At 38.4% G+C, this 23855-nt stretch overlaps 1 protein-coding gene across 1 annotated transcript; it reads left to right on the top strand.

Moving 5' to 3' along the window:
- Positions 1-811: 811 nt before the first annotated feature.
- dkk2 (dickkopf WNT signaling pathway inhibitor 2) lies at positions 812-23469 on the top strand. The gene is made up of 4 exons (XM_044113327.1): positions 812-1226; positions 14963-15116; positions 18066-18197; positions 21375-23469. The coding sequence occupies exons 1-4, from the start codon at positions 1035-1037 to the stop codon at positions 21623-21625; spliced, it is 729 nt and encodes a 242-aa protein (XP_043969262.1). The 5' UTR covers positions 812-1034; the 3' UTR covers positions 21626-23469.
- The last annotated feature ends 386 nt before the right edge of the window (positions 23470-23855 follow it).

Below are 23855 nucleotides of genomic sequence, written 5' to 3'. Positions count from 1 at the left end.
TGCAGTGTTTGAAAGAAACTGATTTGGAAAAATTTTCTTTTTCCTGAATTTATTTATTTTGTTTCTTGTATGAATTATCATCATTTTGGTTCTTAAATTATCAAAATTTCCACCTAACTTTATGTTTCAATCCGTCTGAAAATGTGATTTTTAAATATTAAATGATTAATAATTTGATCAGTTACTCAGTACTTGAGTATTTTTTTTTTATCAAATGCTTTTTTACTCTTACTTGAATAATTACTGTCGACGTTTTACTTTTGCTTGAGTAAAAATATGTTGAAGTTTTACTAATCTGACTTGAATACAACTTTTGGGTTCCCTGCTCAGCGCTGGTTTTGGGATATCACATAAAATCCTGATTAAATACACTGAAGTGTGTGACAAAATATGGAAAGGTTTTAAATCAACCTACAGCAGAGGGAAATTCAGCGTTTTTATTCGACATCATGGAGCCAGAATGAGCCGTAAATTACTCGCGAGTCTCATAAATAAATGAATGACTGAAGATGGAAAAGTTTCCTCCTTTCTCACAAAGACTCTTTTTAAACCAGCCAAACTCTGACTTTTTCTTTGCCTCCTTTCTTCCCCATCTTACCTCCCAGTAAAAAGGGTCAAGTGCTCCGTTAAAACACACAGTGTATAATTTTATGGGCTTTTCCCGGCGGAGGCTGCTGCAGTCGGCGTGGAGGAGCGGCAGCGCGCGGATCAGTTTCAGCCTTTGTCTGATGCTGAATGGGGGCGGAGGAAGAAAACTCATTAGAGTCCTATAAAAAACAGAAAGTATCTGCGATCATAAAGGAGCCTGCAGGAGGACAGAGAGCCACTCTGCCGGTGGAGACTTCCTCACACACTCCTTCATCACTCAGCCCGTCAGCGCGCTCGGTGCGTGGCGCACGGACAGAGCCGGGGCGCGCTGCTCACTGAGAAACAAACTCTAGCTTCTTCCGCAGGATCAAACCTTCTTTTTATGAAGGGTTTTTGTTTTATGAAGTTATTATCATTACTTTGAAACCGCGGTGTTAATTTAGAGGATGCTCGACTCAGCTTGGAGTAGATGCTGCTTTGTGCTGTTTCTCGTCGCTTCTGTGAGGACGGAGACATCCCAGGCGTCCGAGGCGCGTCCGAAAGCCAACTCCATCAAGCCCTCTTCCCTGGAGGAGACGCCGACCCAGGCAGCGAACCGGTCCGCCCCGGTCACCAAGAAGCAGCGGCTCCTCCCGCAGGTACGCTCCTCCGATTCCTGACCTGCTAAAAAAATCACGTCTGGTGATTTTACGCACAAAAAGCAGTAAGATAAAATCGTGAATTATTTTCCTTTTCTACTCCATTTCTTGTTTCTTTCCTCTTCTTTCTTTGCCCAGTTCAAGCTTCGCAGCTTTTATTGAGCCTGAACTGCATTTGATCCGCTGTGGATCAGAATCTAAAGCGCTTTATTACCTCAAACACCGACTATTTTGGTCAATATTGATCACGTACTGATCGATTGGTTTTGGTGAAACCTTTACTCTGCGTTTGCTCACACGCAGAGTAAAAATCAAAAAAGTTTGATTTCACAGCTTTCAAGGCAACATTTGATGGAGTTCATGTTCAAATACTTAGAAGACTTTTTGAAACTCGAGTCAGTTCATTAAATGCTTGATTTCTCCTAATTTTTCAGCTTTTACGTTAGACAACAATTAAAAAAGAGCTTTATGCCCTAAAAATCTTTGAAATAGTAATTTTGTGTTTTCACAACTAGAACTGGAAACTTAAGCATCAAACTTTATTTCTAAGGTTCTTTAACTGCAGAATAATGCAGATTATTGGTTTTTGTGCTTTAAGCTGATCTACAACAGCATTTAAATAACCGGCTTTTGTGTTTCACAGAGATTATTTCACCTATAACACGTTCAACACGTTGAACTGATCAGAGTTAACCTGTAGTTCAAGTTTAATTGACTTTTAGAGTATTTCAGTTAAAATACTCTACAAGTCCTAAAAAGTGTCTGAGTTTCACACACAGAAGAAAAGATTGCCAAGAAATGACTCTGTAGCTACTTTTATCATTTTTATCCACGTTTATAAAGCTAAAGTTTTACTCACCGTTGATGTTCTGAAAGCATTGAAATTACTCCTTTTCTTGTGGTTTTGCAGAAAGAATAAAGGTGTCATAAATCACAGAGTTTACTGTTGCAGATCGCTCTTTATAGTGGGATAATTAGGCACTGTAATTAGGCTGCAGTGGTCAGAGAGCAGCAGTCTGTCTGAAACGGGCTTAATGCTCCCAAAACTTCTGACAAGCTGTTTTATTATCTTCCACATAAAAAGTAAAAGTTTTACTTCCAAATAATTATGATTCTTTGATAGTATTCAGGTTATGCTAATATAAATGCTGTGGCTTTTAATCTAGACACCATTTAAGCCACTGCAACAGACATTTTTGAGTATATTTATAAATATAATAAGCATTTCTGAGATCAAAAGCTGAAGTAAAATCCAGTTTAGATCTAAATATTTCCGTTTTCACACTTTGTTCCCTTTGAAGTGATCTAAATGGCAAAGAGAAGCCATGAAAATGACACATTTTGTAATTTAAAATGAATTAAATGACGGTTTAATCAAAAACTTTATTATAAAGTTTGTGACGTCTTAGAGTAGAATATTACTTTCCAGGTCTTAAAGGATTTCTGATCAAATGTGGTCCAAGCTCTCTAAAAACTGTGGAATTGCCCTTTACTGAGGTGCCCAAATTGGAATTTATGATTCAGGATCGAACTCCAAAAATCACAGAATAAAACCTGAAACAAGCTCTTCCTGTCATGTGCGAATCGTTAGTGGGAATTTGGAGCTTCGGACCCTCGTAAACCCCTAATTGCCTTTTCCAACCTGACGCCGCTGGCGGGAGCTGCTAGCATCCACAGTAAATCATTAATGCAGCAGAAATGTGAGAAAAAGTTAACACTTGAGGTAATTTTCTGTCTGGGTCTTAGTGCTGTTAAAGTGGTCCAGACGCTTGCTGGGATTATGGGGCCTTACCGGGCGTCTGGGGGCTTCGCTAACGCCGCTCAGAATGTGGTCAGCTCAGGTTTTCATCTCACACTAAACACACAATTGCTTTTTAACTTGTAATCTAACTGTTGGGACTAAAAAGTTAAAGTCCAGGTTGTTAATCCGCCTCTCTGAGCAGCTTTCCCTCTCAGTTTAGATGACTGATATCTCACATATTCACCTTGTCTGCGACATCATTTTGCTGTTGCGGTTGAAGTCCTGTAATACCTGCTAAGTGCTGACGGCTCAGACGCAGGAATCGCTGGGAAAGCCGCTCTCTCCTCTGTGGATTGTGGAAAAGCAACCTCAAGCAGCGCTGCCAAACCGCAAATTGAGCTGCCGCTCCGCCGGTGCCACTGCCGCAGTGTTTGGTGGTTCCGGAGGAGCGGACTGTGGGGGAAACCATCTGCATGTGCAGAGACCACCACAATGCCACGGTGGCTTTCCTCAGGATCAGGATGCCACAGTTTTTATGGCAGGTTAAAGGTCGGGCTGCCTGTCGTAGAGCTGTTGCATCTCTTCATCACGCTGCAAAAACACAAAATCTTACTGTAATTTTGTCTAGTTTCTATTGCAAATATCCTAGCACACTTGAAATACAAAGAAATAACTTACAAAACTTTTCAGCAAGATGTAGGAGCTTGTTTTAAATCTTAAAATTCCTTCAATATTTCTCCTACAGCACAGGAAAAATGTCTTGTTAGACGTGAAATAATCTGCCAGTGGAACTAAAACTTTTTCATGAATATTAAGGAATTATTGGCTTCAAACAAACTCCTACATCTTTCTGAAAAGTTAGTTTTGTCTTATTTCAAGGGTACCAAGATATTTGTGATAGAAATTAGACCAGAAATTCTTGGTAGATTAATTTTGTTTGCAGTGCTTGAGGTTTGATAGGTAATAATTCCAGTTTTAGTTTTGGACTTACAACTGCAGGATTTTCTTTCCAAAGTGTCACAGTGGAAGTTTAAATATCTTCTCTCCATCATTTGTGAAGTTAATTACTGTGATTAAAGCAGCTGGGTGCAGATTTGGAACAGTTCGTTTAAACTGTGAATCAGTGTGTTGCGTATTTTCACTCCTCTGCACTACGGCTCTCCACCCAGGGTGCCAACATCTGAAGGTGAAAAAGTTTTCTAATAAATCCATCCATCCATTTTCTGTTCACCCTTGTCCCTAATGGGGTCTGGAGGGTTGCTGGTTCCTCTCCAGCTACGTTCCGGGGTCACCCTGGACAGGTCGCCAGTCTGTCGCAGGTTTTCTAATAAATCAGTTTTCTATTGTTTATTTGAATCACCAGTCAAAGAGTTTGGGTATCATCTCAGTGGTTCTGAAAAGTTTGGCTACGTTCCCACAGCAGCAAAACCCAAATCTGACTTTTTCCCGGCAGTGTGAACGGCCCGATTCTGATCTTTTCACTCCCCAAAAATCCAATTTGTGCCACTTCCACATGTAGAATTGAAATAGTTTTCAAAGAGTCTGCAGTCTGAACTTTCATGTCGCATTTTATCCGACTTTTATGTCATTGTCGTGAGACATGCGTCATAATTTTGGACCAGAAGAAGCCAGACAGAGAATCTGGTCGTAAACATTGACTGAAAATTATAATTATGAATTTCAGGAAGAGGTGAAGTTGGTGAAGCGTCACCTTGCAGTTCCACCTCTCATGGCTCTGACTCCACAAACAAACAAACTTCTCTACAGAAGTTGTAGTCAAAGCTCCAGTAATCTCTGTTGCTATTAGTTGTGATTTCTTTTTATCAGCTTTCAGTTTATTTCTTTCATAAACAGCTGCTGTGATGTCTGTGCTCTTCTTCTCCGCATGCAGGTTGTTTGGGATTTTGAACCATTCATACAGAAATCATCATACAGTAATATGAACGACCACATAAAAAAAATGAATCAAAGAATTGAACTGAGCTTGAAGACCTGCTGTGTGAACGCAGCCTTAGTAGTTTTGAGAAGAGACTTCATCAGGCGTGTGTGTATAAACGCAGGCAGGAAGCATCAGATCTGACCACTTACTTTATTCAGTGAAAACAAAGATTAACTTTATTGAACAATCTGGGCAGCAGATGTCCATCGAGGATTCCTCTGTCTGCAGAAGGCGACTGTTCAGGAAAAGGACAGGAAGTAGAAAGTTTATCCTTTCATTTCGATGTGAGAACAGACACTGCTGGTGTCTGGTTGCTGCTCTTTGACTGCGCCATATTGGAACGAGAAATTTATAGAAATACCAGTTTACTTGCAAAACAGGAAAAAGTTTGAGGATTTTCTTTTAGAATGATGGCAGCATGAGGTGGGGGAGGGGCCACACTGCTTTGCTTCATTCTGCAGCAAACTTCCTCTGGCCTCTCACTTAAGATAAAAAAACCCTCTAGCTTTTTAACGCTGAGCTATACGACCACCACATACCCAAATAGAATTCAGTTTCTTCTTCAGGGGTTTTCAGGTTGTTTCCTTCAGGGGTTCTTGGTGCAGCGCCCCCAGAGGCGAGGAGGGGAACAGGTTTTTCAAAAGGTTGAGATCGTTTGACTCAGTGCAATATGAACATAAACCGCTGCAGCTGAAAATGCAACAAATGTTGCAACTTTGGTTCCCAATCAAACTGAGTCTATAAGGTGTGAAAACAACCTAAGAAACTCTCTCTCTTCTTTTTAATTTCCAGTTCAATATTCCAGTTCCACCCTCAATATATATATATATATATATATATATATATATATATATATATATATATATATATATATATATATATATATATATATATATATATATATATATATATATATATATATATATATATATATATATATATATATATATATTAATTTCCAGTTCAATATTCCAGTTCCACCCTCAATATGAAGCCATTTAGATAATTTACAACAATATTTCTGAGTGAAGAGGAGGAACAGACATCCAAACATGTTAGCATTTCCCAATGCTAGCGCTGGCTATGCTAGTCAATGATAATGTTTCCCTCCTTCATTTGGCTCAGGCACAGAAAAAACACTAAACACTAAATCACATTATTGAGAATGAACATCTGTCAAACTTATTTCTGAGTTATCCGGTGAATCTTCCTCCACATCAGATTATGTGTGGGTGATATGAACTTAAAGTTTTATCACAATATTATCTGGTAATATTTAAGTGATACTAAAATCTATTTATCATTTTTTTATGTAACTGTCTGGCTGTGACAGCAATCAGAGCCAAACAAACACAAATCCTGCTGTTGAAAAACATTCACATTATTAATGAGTCACATAAAGAAGTGTGATTTGTATCACTGAAAAGCACACAGTATTTCATCATATTTGTTAAACTTATTGATATTTATTGATACTTTCAGAAACAATTAGTGGAAAAAATAGTAAAAATAAGAATCCCGACAATACAGACAGTTTTAGAGGGTTATAAACATTATTGGTTGGTATTTATTACGGCAACAATGTATCAAAATTCTTATCATGAAAACAATAATCACTTTGAATGATAAAGAATATGATAAATACACCAGATTTGCTTCAGATGCTCTTTTCACTCTCAAGTCTTTGAGTTTTTGCAACACTTGCTTTGTGCTAAGCGTCCCAATCAAAGTAACAATCTGATGGAAAATGTGTTTAAAAGAAATAAACAACTCTGGGAGAATTTCTCCCTGTTCAATTCAATTCAGTTCACTGTATTGTGTTCCTGTGTTGACGGCCAACACATTCACACAAACTTTAACATGACAATTAATAAAACAAAGATAAGAAGATCTCTCAGAAACAAATGTCAAAATGTCAAAAAATAAAGATAATTCTCAGAGTAAGATACTAACTGCTCAGTACTACTCCGCCTAACCCCACTTCACACAATCTGAAGTACCGCTTAGGGACCCTCATGTGTGGTGTCTCCTCTGATGACAGAGGAGACCTGTGTTTATCTTAAGAAGGAAAACAGGCCCAGATTTCCCATGATGCTCTTTGAACAAGCTGCTCTTCTATGTGAGGGATCAGCGTGGAGCTGAAGACGCTGCAGTTCCTGGAGACTCAGAGCGTCTTGGCTGTAAACACACGTGTTTTGCATGATGAAAGCAGCGGCGTTTGAAGGCGGTGTGAGTGACTGGTGCGCCGTCATCCCCATGTTATCCGATACTGGCCGTCTTCTGCTTCCAGGGCCTGAAGTCTGTTTGCTCAGCCACATTGTTTATTTGACTCCTTCAGGCCCGCGGTGCTCATTAACACCATTCATAGTTTCAGGTTTCTGACGCTCCTCCTGCCATCATGAGAAAGCAGACTGAACTGAAGGGGAATCATGAAAAGTGAAGATTTTACCTTTCCCTGTTAAAGGACTTTGGTTTTTACAGCTGAGTTATGGCTCATGCAGGGAGTGTTATGTATTTTCTAGGCACACGGTTCCTTTTTTAGCATAAATAACTATATTACCATCTGTTGTTGATGCAAGTGTAACTTTAAAGAATATTGATTTTGTGTCAACCATATCTGACACATTGAAATTGGCCTCTGTCTCTTTAAGAACTGTCTATCCTTTCCAACACTCCCTAATATTAGGATATTTAATGGCGATTATAAAAATAAAAATTCTTACACAGAAATAATATACTGACAAAAAAAATCTAATTCAGGCAGAAAAAACACTTCTGCAAATTATTTTTCTCTAATATGAAACTTATTAAACTAATATTTACAGTAGGAAACGTTTATAAATTATGTCCTGTGACGTCAGAACAACAAAGCTGGTGTACAAACAAGAGGTCTCACTCCAATACAATCTCTTGGTTTCATATTGGAGTGAAACCAAGAGATCATAAAAGTTATTTTAACCAACTTTTTTTAATTAAAAAGATTTATTCAGTGGGACGAGTGTCAAAAGTTTTACTGACATGATTTGGTTTTATATATCATAAAACTTTTCAATCCTCAGGTGTTTTTGTGTTGTTGTTTTTTTTTTATATTATTATTTTGTTAAAACCTTGGACAGAATTTGGACAAAGTTTAAAGGTGCATAAAAAGTCTAAATCATATATTAGGATGATAAATAGAAACAAAAGGAAAACAAAACAAATGTGCAATTTTTATACAACTTAGTGCAAATAAATATTAAAATTTGAGAGCAAATCAAAACAAAATATTTCTTGAGGTTAATTTCAGAAACGGCAATAAGAAAATAAAATAAAATCTGACCTTTAAGTATCAATCTGACTGTTATTGATCTGATACTGACTTGGTCTCGGTATCTTGGACCAATCCGTCCAGCCGACCATTGGACAATCATTTGCATTGTGTTGTGGACTTTACAGCAGTGCTTCACACTGAGCATGCATGCAACAACAGTGGAGAGGAAAAACTTTCCTTTAACAGGAAGAAACCTGCAGCAGAACCAGAACCGGGCTCACTGTGAGCATCCATCTGTCAGAACCAACTGGAGGTTTTTATGACAAAGAAATGAATCCGATTTAACATCATTCTTACCTGTAAAAACCTTTGAGATAGCAGCATCACTACATCTGGATTTTCAGTTTTTTCTCACCATGATAATCACTGCAGCCAGAGGAGATTTTTTACTAATTAGACTGAACTGATGGCTCTGTTAGAATTATGTGTTATTTTGCTGTCATTGTTACATTTTTTAGAGTTTTTATGCAGACTAGACCTGAGTAGAAATTACATTCCTGCTGTTATTTATAAGCATAACGGAAAACTTCCTTGGAAATGACATCATAACTGAGGAATGGGTAGATGGCGGTAAATACGGGAAGGATTGTTCAAGGATCCTGCAGTAAATCCCTTGTAGATTGTTGCTCCCGCACATTTAATGTTTCTCTTCAAAGCAGCGGCACGAGACCCGCGGTTTCCCATATGGACCTGTGTCTGTTTACCACCAGCATGCAGGGCAGGGCTCAGAGGACACACCGTGTTTACACACTTCCTGCGCAGATCCAGGGGCCGCGCTTTTATGTGTGAAAGCAAAAATAAGGGAGCAGATATGAGATGGGGACGATGCATCCGAATGTCCCTCAGAAGTGAGACGAGGTGTTTTAAAACGGAGATTATCAGCTGTGACTTGAGGCCCGTATCGCTCAGATCTGTCTTTCAGTTTGGTTTTGATGGAAGAGGTGTCCTCAGGTCTGCGCCAGCCTTTCTGATTCATTGTTGCTGATCTGAAAGTGCAGCTCAGCCGGACGGACAGATCTGAAGTGGCCCAGCATGTGGCTGGCCCCGCTTGTCTCCGTATTTAGATAACAGCACATTTTTCTTGTCGGGGGAGAAAAATTCCAGCTGCACATTCCCAAACTTCTCCTCATATTTCCAACAAATTCATCTGCTTGCGTTTGCCGCAGCAGCCCCCAGGAATGTACGCATCTCTCTTAATAATCAGAGCCCAGCTTTGAAGTTAATGCTTTAATTCAGAAAAACTATCCACAAAATCTATAAAGTATCTCATCAGATTAAGACAGTAACCGGAGTTACAACAGATTGTTTTAATTAAGGAGTATGACTATCAGTCTGAGGACCATCTTTATGTTGGTTCATTAGGCAGCGGGCTGGAGCCGGAGGTGATTAACACAACGGCAGACAACCTGGTCCTTTTGAAAAACCAGAGACTCCAAACCAGATTATTGCACATTTAATCTGTCCTCAAACTGAAATGTTAAATGGCTGTTTGTGCTTTGAGAGAGCTGAAGATTGTTAAAGATGGATTTCTAATACCTTTAAATCTACCTAAAATTACACCCAGGTGTGCAGCATTATTACCTGCCTTCAATGACTCGTAATGTATTATGCAACATAGCAGAGCTGCAGCGTATAATGGAGCAAAATGCATATAAATTCACTGCACAAATGGGAAACCTCTTGTATGTTAAATGCAGAGCTAAAACTGAGAAAAATGTAAAAAGATTTCTATGTTTTTTCTCTGCTCTGAGTCAAACGATCCAAACCTCTTCCTCTCCTCGCCTGTGGGGGCGCTGCACTAAGAACAACTGAGAGCAACCTCCTTCTCCAGGAAATAAAAATGGAGTAGCGTCAGACTGTAGAGGTTCTAGGATTTCTCTTTTCTCAATGCCTGAAAACCTCTAGTCATTTCCGCCGCTAATGCATTGTTTTGGTTTTATTTACCCAGAATTCCCTGCGTTGCAGTCCATTTCCTGCTTTTGGAGTGGTCTCCGGTCCATTTGGTATTCACATATGCATTCAGACTTCAACAGAACCAAAACCGGTTTATAGGTGGATCCGAGTTCGTTTTTTGGTCAACAATAGAGTTTGATCCTCAAATCCCTGAATAAAATTAGATTCTCCTCAGGAAAACATTCATTAACTTCATCTTGCTGCTTCAGCAGGATTTAACAGGAAAAATACAACCTGCTCTTAACCAAATGTTGATAAATAAATTCCTCCAAGTCTGTTTTTTTTATTACTGGCCACATTAGAATATTTTTTTGAATACTTATGAATTCAAATAAATATTCTGTTTATATTTATTGATATGTAACTTGTTAACTAAATATTTAGTTTGGATCCAAACAAAAGTTTAGTTCAGATCGATGAGCCAATATTTAATTTAATATTTAATCCATTTGTTAGATCCATTAACATCCTAGTTAAATATTTAGATTAAAACTATGACATTTATGAACAACTGTATAAATATGTGAAAATATGAAAAAGAACCTTCATATGTTTCTCTGGCAACAGGCTAAACAATTCAAAATATTGACTGTGCAGCTTTACAAACAGCTCCTGTCTAATTCATAAATGCTGCTTTAAACTACAGTTGCTGTTTGTGAAATCCCCACTGGGTTTTTGTGTGTATAAATATTATTGTTGACTGTTTCAAGCTGCATTTTTAAATCCCAACTGGAGATTTTAAAAGAGCCCACAGAGTAAATGAACAAATCTTTACATTTATGCATCCAGAGTGCAGCAGCTCTCTGCTCAGCTCCTCCTTTGTAGTCCATGTTGAAGCTTTTTATTTTTACCGTTTTGTTTTGAAATAAAACACACAGTAAAAGTGACACAAACTCATAACTTTAAACTGTGGCACTTGGGACATTTTAATTGGTGCCTGTGAGCCAGCAAGTTTGTTAAGCTCCAAACCAGCTGCTGTGGCGGAAGAAATGGCAAAGCTTTCACCGAAGAGAATCAAATACAAGTCATTATTGTTTTTATGGAATATTGTCTTTAGTCAAAATTTATGGCATTTTAATCCATGCAAAAAGATTTAATTATGTGCAAATATATCTAATAATGAGGTACAGAGAAACGGGTGAAAGGATAAGCTTTAATAAAAAGCTGTTTCCCTCTTTTGTCCTTTTATTATAGTACATAAAGCTTTTCTAATAACCACCTTTAAGAAGCATTAGAGAAAATCTATAAAACATCATGGCTCTGTTACTTTCATCAACATGTTTAGTGTTTGATTTCTTGGAATCTGACATGATGATGGATGAGCATTCAGCTTGAATTCAAGCTAATTTCTCTTTGGCTCTGTCAGCGACTCCATCTGTTTTCAAAGAGTCGGACTGGCAACCGTCCAGAAAACTCCAATCACCTTAATTTTCCAAAGCCGAAGCACAGAAGAAAGAAATTATAACATACTGGAATATTAATGCTGTTGATTTAAACATTTTTGTCTGAACTGATCGCCGTTTTGTTTAATTTTTTCCGTTTTTTGTTTGGCGCGACCACCCATCCTTACGGACGCTGACACGCTGAACCCAGGTTCTTTTTTTCTAAGAGTGTGGATGTAAATATTTCACCCAGACTCAGTTGGGACATGTCATGCTCAGCCCCGTGTTGAATAGTTGATGTTTGTCAGTGGTGAGCCGCAGTAAATCAGGTCTGTCAGCGCAGTACCAGCTGAACGTGGATGCGGTGCGGCAGCCCAACGCGCTCGTCTGAAACTGAGCGCCGTTCCTGTCGGTTCCTCCCCCTCCCCGCTGTTGGCATGTTTTTGGCGTTAATCTCTCAGACTTTGAAAGGTAAACATGTGAATAATAATAATAATAATAATAATAATAATAATAATAATAATAATAATAATAATAATAATAATAATAATAATAATAATAATAATAATAATAATAATAATAATAATAATAAAAGGACGTGAACGTCAGCGTGTTTCGCCTCCGAGTCTTCACATCTTTATTTCTCTATCAACTCGTTGCAAATTAATCACTTTATTTCATAAATCTACAAAGTTTATTTGATTTGTGGTGCGTTTTACACCAAGTGCCTTTGCTCCGGCTCCAAGTCCGAGAACAAAAGGACTTGCATGTGAAAGGAATGTTATAAAGATGCTGGTTCCAATAAAACTTCTCTCTGTATGTGGAAAATGTGGATGCTGTATCTGCTGAGGTGTGTCTTTTTGTTTTTCTTGCAATTTCAGCTCCTTATGTCTGCTGCTGCACTTTGTAGTCTATTTACTCTTTCTGAAAAAACGAAGCTGAATTTCAGCTAAATGAACTATGAAGGAGTATGAATGCCTGCTAAAATTCCCTTCAGTTCCAGATCATTAAAACTCTGAACACTTTGTGAGGCCTGAGTGAAAGGGAAGCATTCCTAATCACATTTATTTTCAATTGCAGGCAACAGTTTAGGGAAAGAACAATTCCAATAAAGATTATTTTGATGTAGAAAAGAAACGTTGGGAGTAAAAGCTAGTATAAAAATACACAAAAACAGTGAGAGTCTGGTGCAGTTATCTCTAATAAATCATGTAGAAACACAGATGGTTGTGTTTGGTACAACGTCTTATATTGGAGCACAGCCTTGTTGTTGTCCAGTTTAACCAGTTATTGTAGCTTAATGGTGGTTTTTTTATTGAAGCTATCAGGACAACTTTTCATTTTGGTTCCACTTTTGTTCTGGAAGGATGAAGTCAAAGCAGCGATGCTACAGTATTTATCTTATTCTGTGTATTTCTACTAAATATCCACAGTAGAAATACACGCCTGATATTTTCTTTCTTATTTTAATCAAACAGCTGGTTTCACCACCCTCAGGATTAGTCCATAATGAGTCTTTTACATCACAGAGGAGGAATTTTGGCTATTTTTTTGCAGCATTGTTTTAATTCTGCCATATTGAAGAGTTTTCAGCCATGAATAATTTGTTTAAGGTAATTTTACAGCATTGCAATAGATATGAGTCAAGACTTTAACTAGACCACTGCAAAATCTCCATTTGGTTTTATTTTTGAGCCATTAGTTGATCTTATCAGTCCCCAGAATATCTTACCAAATGTTTTGGGGTCATTCATTTGTTTTCTGGGAATGTCTGGTTCACATGGAAAGATAGTTATTCAGATTATTGACACCATCACGCCTCTGAAGATAATCATAAGAGATATTCCTGCAGTGTGTTCAGAGTGACTTGGAGCGCTCCGATCGAGGATATTCACCATGTCGGATTGTCTTGGCTCGCAGCGTGTGCAGCGTTTTTCCAACGCCAAACGAAAACGCAGCCTGGTGAATGTGACGCGCAACCAATCAGAGAGCAAAGTGACAGAAACAAAATTCAGGAATCCAAAATGCAGAAGATCAAACAACTTCCAGTGTGGACCAGACGTATTTTTTAATAATCCACAAACTGTTTGTTCCTGGTCGGCCATGTTTGTTTGGTCTGGAGAGATTTTGAGAGATTTCCATTCTGCCATCTGAATGTTGGTGAGTGAAATCGGTTCCTGTGTGGTGTTGTCTTGTGAACCAGGCAATAGAATCACCTTTGCGTTCTTTTTGGGTTGAATCATGACCTCTGACCCCTGCAGAGATTTAAATGTTCATGTTTTTACCATTTTAGATAATGTTTCTCTCTGCAGCTCACTGGAATCCCAAAGTTTTAGAAATCACTATCACCTTTCCTTGTTTCTGTTGTGATTTTGTTTCTCCTCTGTTGTTAAATTTGTTCTGTTTGATGATTTATTGATTCTGAACCCAAAGAAATCCGTTTTGCTTTCACTCAAGATCGGTTCGGCTTGATTGGATTCCTTCATGAACAAGTTAATTAGAAATAACTTTTTGTATTTGTGGTCAGTCTGATATTAAACTGACTTTGTGACAAATTAAAGTGCAACATTTCACAGCACTGCAGACTCTGGTGAGGATAAAGTTGGTGCTTTCAGCGCCGGGAACAGGAAGAACATCTGTTGAGCAAACTCTAGATGCAGTTCGGCTGTTATTAGTTGTTTTTAGTGTTTTTACAGGTTAGATGAATTAACTGTGTTATTTCTCAGTTATTACAAAAGTGGACATGATGCCTCAAATTCAGTTTATTTATGAAATGAACCAAATCAAGATGATTATCTCAGAGTTTCATGGAAAGTTTTGGCATTCTGAAAATGGATTTAGATTTTGATGGTACAATAAATGAAAGACATTTATTTATTTATATTTAAACTGAAGTATTGCATTTTTCTTTTACATCACAGTTTCCTGTAACCTAGGCGATGACAGGTAACATCATCTGTCATCGCTGATGATATTCTTTTCTTTAGATTTTACCTCATTATTTGAATTTAATGATCGTCTAAAATTTTTTAATAAAATAAGAAATTTATTTTAAAAATAAAAATGTCAAACGTTAAATTCTTGGTGAGTATTTCTAATGAACATTTCTAATATTGAAGTTTAATGCTAAAGTGTTTATACTTAATTATACTTTGTAATTTGAAACTACTGATTTTTTCATTTGTTTAATAAAACAACAGTCCAGTTTTACTGTCTTTATTTGCTGACGTTTAATTTTTATTTTAAAACCGTACTTACTTATCGAGTTATGTTTTGTTGGCCATGTTTTGCTAAAATAAAATTATTTTTAAAAGGAAGTGTTGAAGATTTCATAAATAAAATGTAAATATTTACAGTTTTTGCACCATGTAAAGTTTAATAATTTGATAACATTTTTGTTTGTGTCTGCAGCAGGTGTATCCGTGCAGCAATGACAAGGAGTGCAGCGTTGGCAGCTACTGCCACAGCCCGCAGCAGGCCGCGTCGCGCTGCCTGTCCTGCCGCCGCAGGAAGAAGCGCTGCCACCGGGACGCCATGTGCTGCCCTGGGAACCGCTGCAGTAACTGTGAGCGCCACACTTTCATCTGATTTCATTTTAATTATGCATAAGTTCAAAACTAAATTCAAGAACTGGATTTCTTTTCTTTGAGGCATTTCGCAACCAAACTGATTTAGACTGGAAACTATGTTTGTTTTGGATGAAATATAAGTCTAGTTTATTTATTATGCATGCTCAAGAAACAAGTTTACAAAACCTGTACATTACATAGATTTTGAGTCAATCACTTTTTTACATAGGTGGAACCTTTGTATTCAGTTGTTTCTGGTACTCCTGTAAATCTGATGCACAATAAACAGCAAAGCTAAAGCTGCTTCTCTCTTAGCACTTGGGTTCGTTTCTGCTTTAAAACCAATCTGATTGGACGTTGAAAAAGACAGCGTTGTGTTCAAATGATACTAAAATGAGCTAACCTATTAGCTAAGCTACTCAAGCCTTTTGAGTTGCTAAAACAATCTTCAGCAACCTGGCGTAGCTAGAAATCCTTGATGTTTGCTACAGATTCAGACGTGTAGAATGACAATAATGAAACATCACTTACTTAAAGCTGCACGTTTTCATGCACCAAAGAAATTCGTTGCCAAGATGAAATAGTGTGGAGTCTTAACTTCACTTTCAGTTTGACAAAAAATATCAACAATTTCTGTATTCCTAAATACTGGGTTAGCTGTAGAATAACAAAATATTTCTGATCTTCCTGCTGTTTCTTTTGATATCACTCTACAGTTATGAGTGAAGGAAATGCATAGAGTTGCATTCAAAGCCTCTATTTACAGCTGAATGTATAAACACTGTTAGATCTTTACATATCACCAGCTGGTGTTTAGAAATCCTGATTTAAACTTTGTGTATAACTCTTGTTTTCATTGCTAATAGTAAATAATGTTCATAAACAATGAGTGTTTAAAATATTGCTGAGGGATTTATGAGTTTCCTGCAGACACTAAGAGGACAGGAAATTAAAATGTTTGATATTTAAAACCTCCCACAGTGAGTGAGTTTTGTCTTGATTTAAACACCGCTGCAGTAAGTACGTTAAAATCAAAAACCTGACGCATGCATCGCTGAGATGACTGGGTCAAACTGATGAATGTTTCAGCCTTGCAGTGTTCTTACAGAAACCATCCTGTAGCTCATAAAGAGTTATTATTGTGAGTGAACCAACAGATTTATACATCATACTCTAGTAATAAAGTAATAAAGATTCTCTTTTACATTCTCACTCATAAGTTGCTCTGCAGAACTCTTTCTAGTAACGAAGCTGTCCAGAAACCTTAAAGACCATGTTTTTCACTTAGTGAGAAATTTAAAACTTAAGGATACATTTTAAGATATAAAGTTTTGGATAAAAGCCGTTCATGTTAGTCCAATCTTTATGGGCGACCCATTTCAGTTTTCACACATTTTGCCACCCAAGAATGCTGCCTTACCTAAAAACTAGGTAGAAGAAATTAGAAAAGCAGAAAAAATTAGTAAAAGACTGTTGGCATGGCAACATTGATAAATAATTGATAAATAAATTTCCCAAGGTGGCGCACCAACCCTGCAACATCGTTGGTTTTAAGTGTTAAGAACAATAATCTGAGTGTTTCGATCAACCTTAACATGTTCAGAGTTGAGCTGAAAGTTTTTGTCCTACCAGTGAAAACGTCTCTGTGGGCCGACTGGATGTAAACCAGAGAAGATGGAGCGCTGTGTCTGAGAGCCATCTAAACAAATCAGTGAATGAACCAAACAGAAATAAACTAGACACTGCAAGACTGCACAAGATTGAATTACAGAAAGACGTATTAACATGAAGGCACATTAGAAAATAAACACCAATCTATAACGAGGTTTAGGCTCAATCAAATGAGAAGAAACACAAAACTAATCAAATGCACATTCGCTGTGACACTGAACAGACTGATCCATTTTATCTGATAAGATCTAATTAAACCAAAACTCCGGGTCAGAAATCTGCAGTGAGCTCTAGTGTCTCTAATGTGTCTCTGTATTCTCAATAAATATACATAAAATACATTTGAATTAAAGTTCATCAAATTGAGGAGCTGTCTAAACATTGTTTTAAATTCTGATAGCTCATTGTTCTTAAATTGTGAGTTATTCTAACTTAATACAGTAATTTAAACTTAATGATTATTTCACATTGTAGGTAGGAAAACTGTCCTCACCCAGTTGAACAAGCACACATTTTTATATTGTTTTCAATAACATTATAAAGTTAAAGTAACTATTTATCTTAAGTTAGAAGAATTAAAATTCTTAATTCAACTTGAATGAACTGCTCTGGTGCTTTAGTATAGCTACCAAAAACATGCAAAATACATTTTGTTCTCCCATTTTTCTGTCTTATGAAACTGGAATTAATATTATGACTCAGAAAATTATTCTTTGGCCATTTGGGGCCTTCATATCAATAAATCAATAAATATCAAAATGAAAACATATGTAACATATGTCCTGGTGCAGCGGAACACTGTGGCTTCCACACATTCATCCCAATATAGATGCACTATTCAAACCAGGGCTGCATCAGAAACCAATACACTTCAAAGATGTGACATCTGACATGTGTCCTGAAAATCTCCTTAAGTTCAGTGTCTTTAACCCACATACTGGGTGTTTTAAATGCAGCAGCAGGCCTGGGAAGAGAGGAAAAAGGTTCAGGATTCCTTCTCTGATATTCTTTTGAAAGTTTTCTGTTGCGTTCCCAAAGTGCTCAGGATTCCCGAAAGTCGTGTGTCTCAGGCCTGCAGTACGTTCTGGTCTTTTGAAAAGTCTTTTTAAGAATCTCTATTATTTCCATGGAAAAGTCCTGCAAAACAAAAATCATGTGACCTAAATAAACTCCAATGAATCTGCAATTTGTTAAACCACCAAAGAAAGCAGACAGATTAAAAACTCTTCTGTTTTTAATGATCTTGTTGTCTCTTTTTTTCTTTCTCGCTGCAGATATTTGCGTCTCCATCTCTGAGAGCGTGCTGTCGCCTCACATCTCTGCAATAGATAACCCCAACGTGTTGTCCACCAAAGACCACAGCTGGAGGAAGAAAGGGAGGGGCCAGCCTAAACATGTGCTAAAGGGTAAGATTTCAGCCTGAAGGGGTCTAAATCTGTCTGTTGCTCCCTTCTGGAGGTCTAGAAGTATTCATGGACTTTGCCAGTCCACAAACTATGTTGATAATTGGCTTTCTGCTCATATGTCAGCAATGGTGTACCCGAAGCATAACATTACGAAACCACAAAGCTTTAGCTGTTTCTGCACCTAGTTGGAGCCGTGGCGGAGTTTCACAGGGAGCAGCACACTTTATGTGAAACACAAGAACAACCACAGAATGGAGGTTAGATTCTTTATTGCTTATAAGTGAGACTCTGGAACAAAAACGTCTGAACACACAAACGCACCGAGCTGAACAGAAACAGTGCAAAAGTTTTAAACCAACTTTTATATTTGTAATATTGACTTACAAGTGGGAACATGTGAAAGTGGCTCAACTTGAAAATGAAGGTTCACCTGCTGCTTTTAACATGTCAGAAAAAATATCTAAAAAAAAGTAGAATAAAGAAGCATTTATTATCAAATTAATATAACTACTTTAAATCAGAAGAATTAAAATTCATGTTTCAACTTGTATAAACAAAATACCTGATAATACTTTTTATGAAACATCACAGTGAATTCTCAAAAACATTTATTTTGAACAGGATTCAAACAATGTGAGAAGACCTGGTACTCACAGCAAACTGACATATTATATATATATCCATCTATCCATCCATTTTCTGAACACCCTTCATCCCTAATGGGGTCGGGAGGGTTGCTGGTTCCTCTCCAGCTGCGTTCCGGGCGAGAGGCGGGTTCACCCTGGACAGGTCGCCAGTCTGTCGCAGGGCAACACAAAGACATACAAGACAAACAACCATTCACACCTAGGGAGAATTTAGAGACCAATTAACCTGACAGTCATGTTTTTGGACTGTGGGAGGAAGCCGGAGAACCCAGAGAGAACCCACCATGCACAGGGAGAACATGCAAACTCCATGCAGAAAGACCCCGGGCCGGGAATCGAACCCAGGACCTTCCTGCTGCAAGGCAACAGCTCTACCAACTGCACCACTGTGCAGCCCGTTATATATATATATATTTGCCCTAACACGGCGGTTTTCAAAGTGTGAGGCGCGCCTCCCCGGGGGGGCGCCAGAGCACTTTAGGGGAGGCGCGGTGCGAGGGAAAAAGTAAACCGGAAAAGCTATCTGATGTTAGAGAAACGTCTTTTACGCACACAATCAACTCTGTGGATTTAGGAAAAAGTTGGTACTGTGGGGTGCGCGTGTGGAGCGGGGATCAGTGGAAATGTTTCCCACCTTAGAGGATGTTTTGGCCAATGATGTCAGTAACGTTACTGACGTCGGACCACTTTTTTCAGTAACAGTAATCTAACACGTTGCTATTTCAAATCCAGTAGTCAGACTACAGTTACTTATCAAAATCATTTTTGCGTTACTGTGCGTTACTGTCTTCTTTTGTTATTTAATCGTATTTCCTCTACGTGTCTTGTCGAGTGACCGACGTCTCTATGTGACTGAAATGTAAACAATGGAGGGAGATGCGCATTTTGTTGGTGGAAAAACTGGAACTATTTTGAGTTTCTGTCGCCAAGTCCGATTATTATAAGCGGCTTTGGGCTTCATTTTTTTAAAAGTCGCTTGCAAATTTAATGAGCGACCGGTTGCGCATTTTTGGGCTCGTTTTTGAACGTGAAGTTGCTCATTTGGGCTTGGAAATAAGCAGAGACTCAATAAATCCCAGAATTTGTCCGTCATTAAGGGAGTCTTACTCAGTCTCTCCCTGTTCATCATTTCTCGGATGATCCGTCCCGCTGTGTCTTTGTTAATGTCAACTTAATTTATTACCTCTGAATGACATCGAGCTTCGCGTTGCGCTCCAGAAAACTGCAAACATCGAAACCAATATGAACAGCGCAATAAACGTGAAAACAGCCACGAATAAACGTGTCCGTAGTTGGCAATAGTTATAATGGCAAGTTAGCACCGTTATAATTATTAATATTACGGTAAGTGTCGCAGCCATCGGAGCTGTGGAGCTGCAGGAGGAGCTCTGTGCGCTGCGACATCAAACTCAAGGGCGTAACGCAGAATCTGGAGGCTGGGGGGAGGGGGGCTTTAAAATCCTTCTTAGAGTTTTCCAGACAACAGTGGACCACACAAATTACTCATGTTTTTTATTTTTTATTTTTGTACAATCTCCTCTTCAGTTCAACCTTATCAGTGGAGACACATTGTTGATGTTACCATTATAAAATAGCTTACAATTAAGAATTGGCAAAGCTCAATGTGATTTTCACAGGAGGTGGAGCGTTGTTGTTAGCAGCTGCTGAAAGTAACTAAAAAGTTACTTTTAATGTAACTTAGTTACTTTCCAAGTCAAGTAGTCAGTAATATAACTAAGTTACTTTTTCAAGGAGTAATCAGTAGTCCGATTAAAGTTACTTTTTCAAAGTAACTATGCCATCACTGGTTTTGGCCAGAGCGGGGCTGAAGGTGGAGTTTTTAGAACTCCGCCCCCCTCCACGGGGGGGGGGGGGGGCGCAGCAGGCATTAAGCTCCTTGAAGGGGGGCTCACCCTTTCTTACTTTGAAAACCCCTGCCCTAACACACAAGAGGCAGGTCAATGTAGTACGTAAAATACAAGAACTTGCCGAACTGGGATTTAGTTCCCACTGGTGACTTTTCCTTATTAGTTTTTTTAAGTGCCAGCTCAAAAACCCTCGTTTACTCAACCCTGAGACAAAATTAATAAAAAGTTAGCAATGCAACTTACTGCTCTGTTTCTCTTTCACAAACTCAAACATGTAAGTTAAAAATCTATAACTTGCAAGATTTGTTTGACTCAACTCTCTAAGGTTGATGCCTGCTCTGGAGTGTGTGTGTAAACCCAACACCTTAGAGGGTTAAAGAGTTGAAGTTAGTTGATACAACAAAATGCAACTCAAATGTTTTACAGTGTGAAAGTTTAATTCTTCTACGGACTTCTGCTGCAGTCTTATGATAATAAATCCCAAACACCTACAACTATGAAAGAAAGATGGCTCTCTAAAGTACAAGAGTCTCAGTGCAAATGCACTCCACACTTTTCAGTTCACAAAATCCAAAACAGTTTCAGGCCAGTGAATACTTTCTGTTGTTTTGCTGTTGGCTGCTTTTTGACTCGTCTCCGTGTTTCCTGTTCTCCTCTCTAAGGTCACGAGGGCGACCCCTGCCTGCGCTCGTCCGACTGTTCGGACGGCTACTGCTGCGCCCGCCACTTCTGGACCAAAATCTGCAAGCCGGTGCTGCGGCAGGGAGAGGTGTGCACCAAGCAGAGGAAGAAAGGCTCCCACGGCCTGGAGATCTTCCAGCGCTGCGACTGCGCCAAGGGCCTTTCCTGCAAGGTGTGGAAAGATGCCACCTCCTCGTCCAAGTCCAGGTTGCACATGTGTCAGAAGATCTGAAGCGGAGGCAGCTGCCATGGGCGCGGTGGCCTCTGTCTGCGTCTGCCACGGAAAGTTATAAGGGAGAGAATGGCTTGTGGCTGCACTGAGAGGGAGCAAAAGACAGAGACTAACAAGAGACAGAACAGACTGCTGCTGCGTGGGTTTCAAACCCTGCAAGCAGACAGCGAATGGAAACGCTCTGATGTGTTCGCCGCCACCGCTCTCACGCTCAAACACGCATCTTTCAGACACACAGGGATGGAAGAGCTTTTCTGCCTGCTTCAAAATAAAACACAACATGTTCAGCGAGCCACAGAGAGAGCCGACGGATGCTGTGATGGATGTGGACTTTGTCAACGTGGAGACAACTGATGCAGCAAACTTCTTTTTTTAAAGCTAAAATACATTAAAACGAATATTCATTACAAAGCTTTCAAATCAATATTTTAAAGTCATTATTCTAATATTTCTTAAAGGGGCAGTATTATGTAAAATTTACTTTTTATAATGTTATTCCTTCATCAAAAATCAACCTGGAGTGTTGTTTTACATGTTTGAGAAATCCTTTAATCTCCATGGCAACCATTCAGTTGAGTAAAACACCTGGGTGGACCTATCCACACCTTCGCTGCTCCTTCAGACTAGCCAGCAGGAATTAGCAATCACCTGGTGGAACGGCTGAGCTCACTGTAGGAGCTCCTTCTCAGTGAAAGGCTGGTAAAAATATTGTTAAAGGTTAAAAGAGGAGCCATGTTGGGATGACTTCCTGAGGGCGGAGTTTCAGAAAGAGCAGGAGTTCTTAAAGAGACGGAGGCCTAATTTCAAGGCACAAAATTAGGAATCAAATTTTTTTATAGTCACATTTCATACATACAACATTTTTATAACAACAGAACATATTTACTTAATTATGCTATAAAATGACACTGTGCCTGAAAAACACATGATGCTGCCCCTTTAAGGTTTATCTTTGGAAACTATTGTTTGCATCCTTCGAACGGCTTTAGCTGCTTTCATCCAACTCCACATTCGCCTCAACCAAAGAATACAGAACATTCCCAGTGCAGTTAACGAGTTTCATCTGCTGCACGAGAGATAAAGCATGATTGTGTTGGCTTTGGAAGCCCTCATTGATCTGTCAGATCCAGCTGCGATCCGCCGGGATCACAGTCGTGTGTGAGGTGGAGCTCCGCTGCAGACTCAGCGGTACCGGTACCAGACGGAAAGCCGCTCTGCTTTCCCAATCACATTAACGAGACTCCAGGATATGAGGAACTTAGGGTTTTTTTTTCCATTTGCGAAGCCCGTAGGAATGGAGACGTGGGGAGATTGATTACACAAAGCTGATGTGTTCAAAGGGAATCTGCCATTTGATTTCTTTGTTTTGTGGTGGCTCACAGCCTGATTTGTTGTTCAGCCTCTTAAATATGACTGCATACTTTCTTCTCATCACATATTGTGGAACTTAAATTTTGTTTTGGATGGTTTTTTTAAAAAAAGCTCTAACCCTAAAACTCATAATATCACTTTAAAACATACATCTTGTAATCATTTGAAATATCAATAAGCTCTTTAATGTAAATAGACTGGAAGCAATGTATTTAAGAATGGATGTATATCGTGTACATATTAATCCTGAATGCTACAGCCAAAACGGTCAGGCAGAGAGGAGGAAGAGGAGGAAGAGGAGGAAGAGGAGGAAGTTACAGGTAGAACAATAATTTCCAAAATATTTTGTGTAAATGGTGTGTAAATGGTGTTAAGTTGTATATCCCACTAAAATGATTTGTGTGAATATTGTACGTTGATTTGTTTTGTGTTTATATAAAGATAATGGAAGAATAAAAGGAATGTATTTTGTATCAGTGATGAAACAAGATGTTTTTATTACATTTAATTAAAAATCTCAGTTTAAATGAGTTGATGTTTAATGATCAGCAAAAACATTTTAGGTTACAATAAAAATACTGTGAACTGCCACAAAACGAGGCCAATAATGAAATCCAGCAGACTAAAGAAATGAAATATGCAACGCAGTTCAGAACAATATAATACAATAAATTATGATTTATATAAAGTGGAACAGAATGGTAAAATAGATGCAACAGAAAATGATACACAGGAAAACAAGAGGAAACAATGTAATTACATGTAATACGACACAATACGGTGTTTTACTAAACACCAAGACATAAATAAAATGACTGCATAAATGGTACCACGAATAAAAATGACAATTTTAAAAATA

Source organism: Gambusia affinis, linkage group LG04 (genome assembly GCF_019740435.1).
Source record: "Gambusia affinis linkage group LG04, SWU_Gaff_1.0, whole genome shotgun sequence".
Taxonomy (NCBI): Eukaryota; Metazoa; Chordata; class Actinopteri; order Cyprinodontiformes; family Poeciliidae; genus Gambusia; species Gambusia affinis.
Note: the sequence above shows the minus strand (reverse complement) of the source record. Positions and strands in the feature narration are given on the sequence as shown.

Excerpts from the sequence above, each read along its gene's own strand:
- dkk2 (XM_044113327.1), top strand. The coding sequence starts at position 1,035 with ATGCTCGACTCAGCTTGGAGTAGATGCTGCTTTGTGCTGTTTCTCGTC. Across the intron at positions 1,227-14,962 it reads AGCAGCGGCTCCTCCCGCAG|CAGGTGTATCCGTGCAGCAA; the intron begins GTACGCTCCTCC and ends TTGTGTCTGCAG. Across the intron at positions 15,117-18,065 it reads TGGGAACCGCTGCAGTAACT|ATATTTGCGTCTCCATCTCT; the intron begins GTGAGCGCCACA and ends TTCTCGCTGCAG.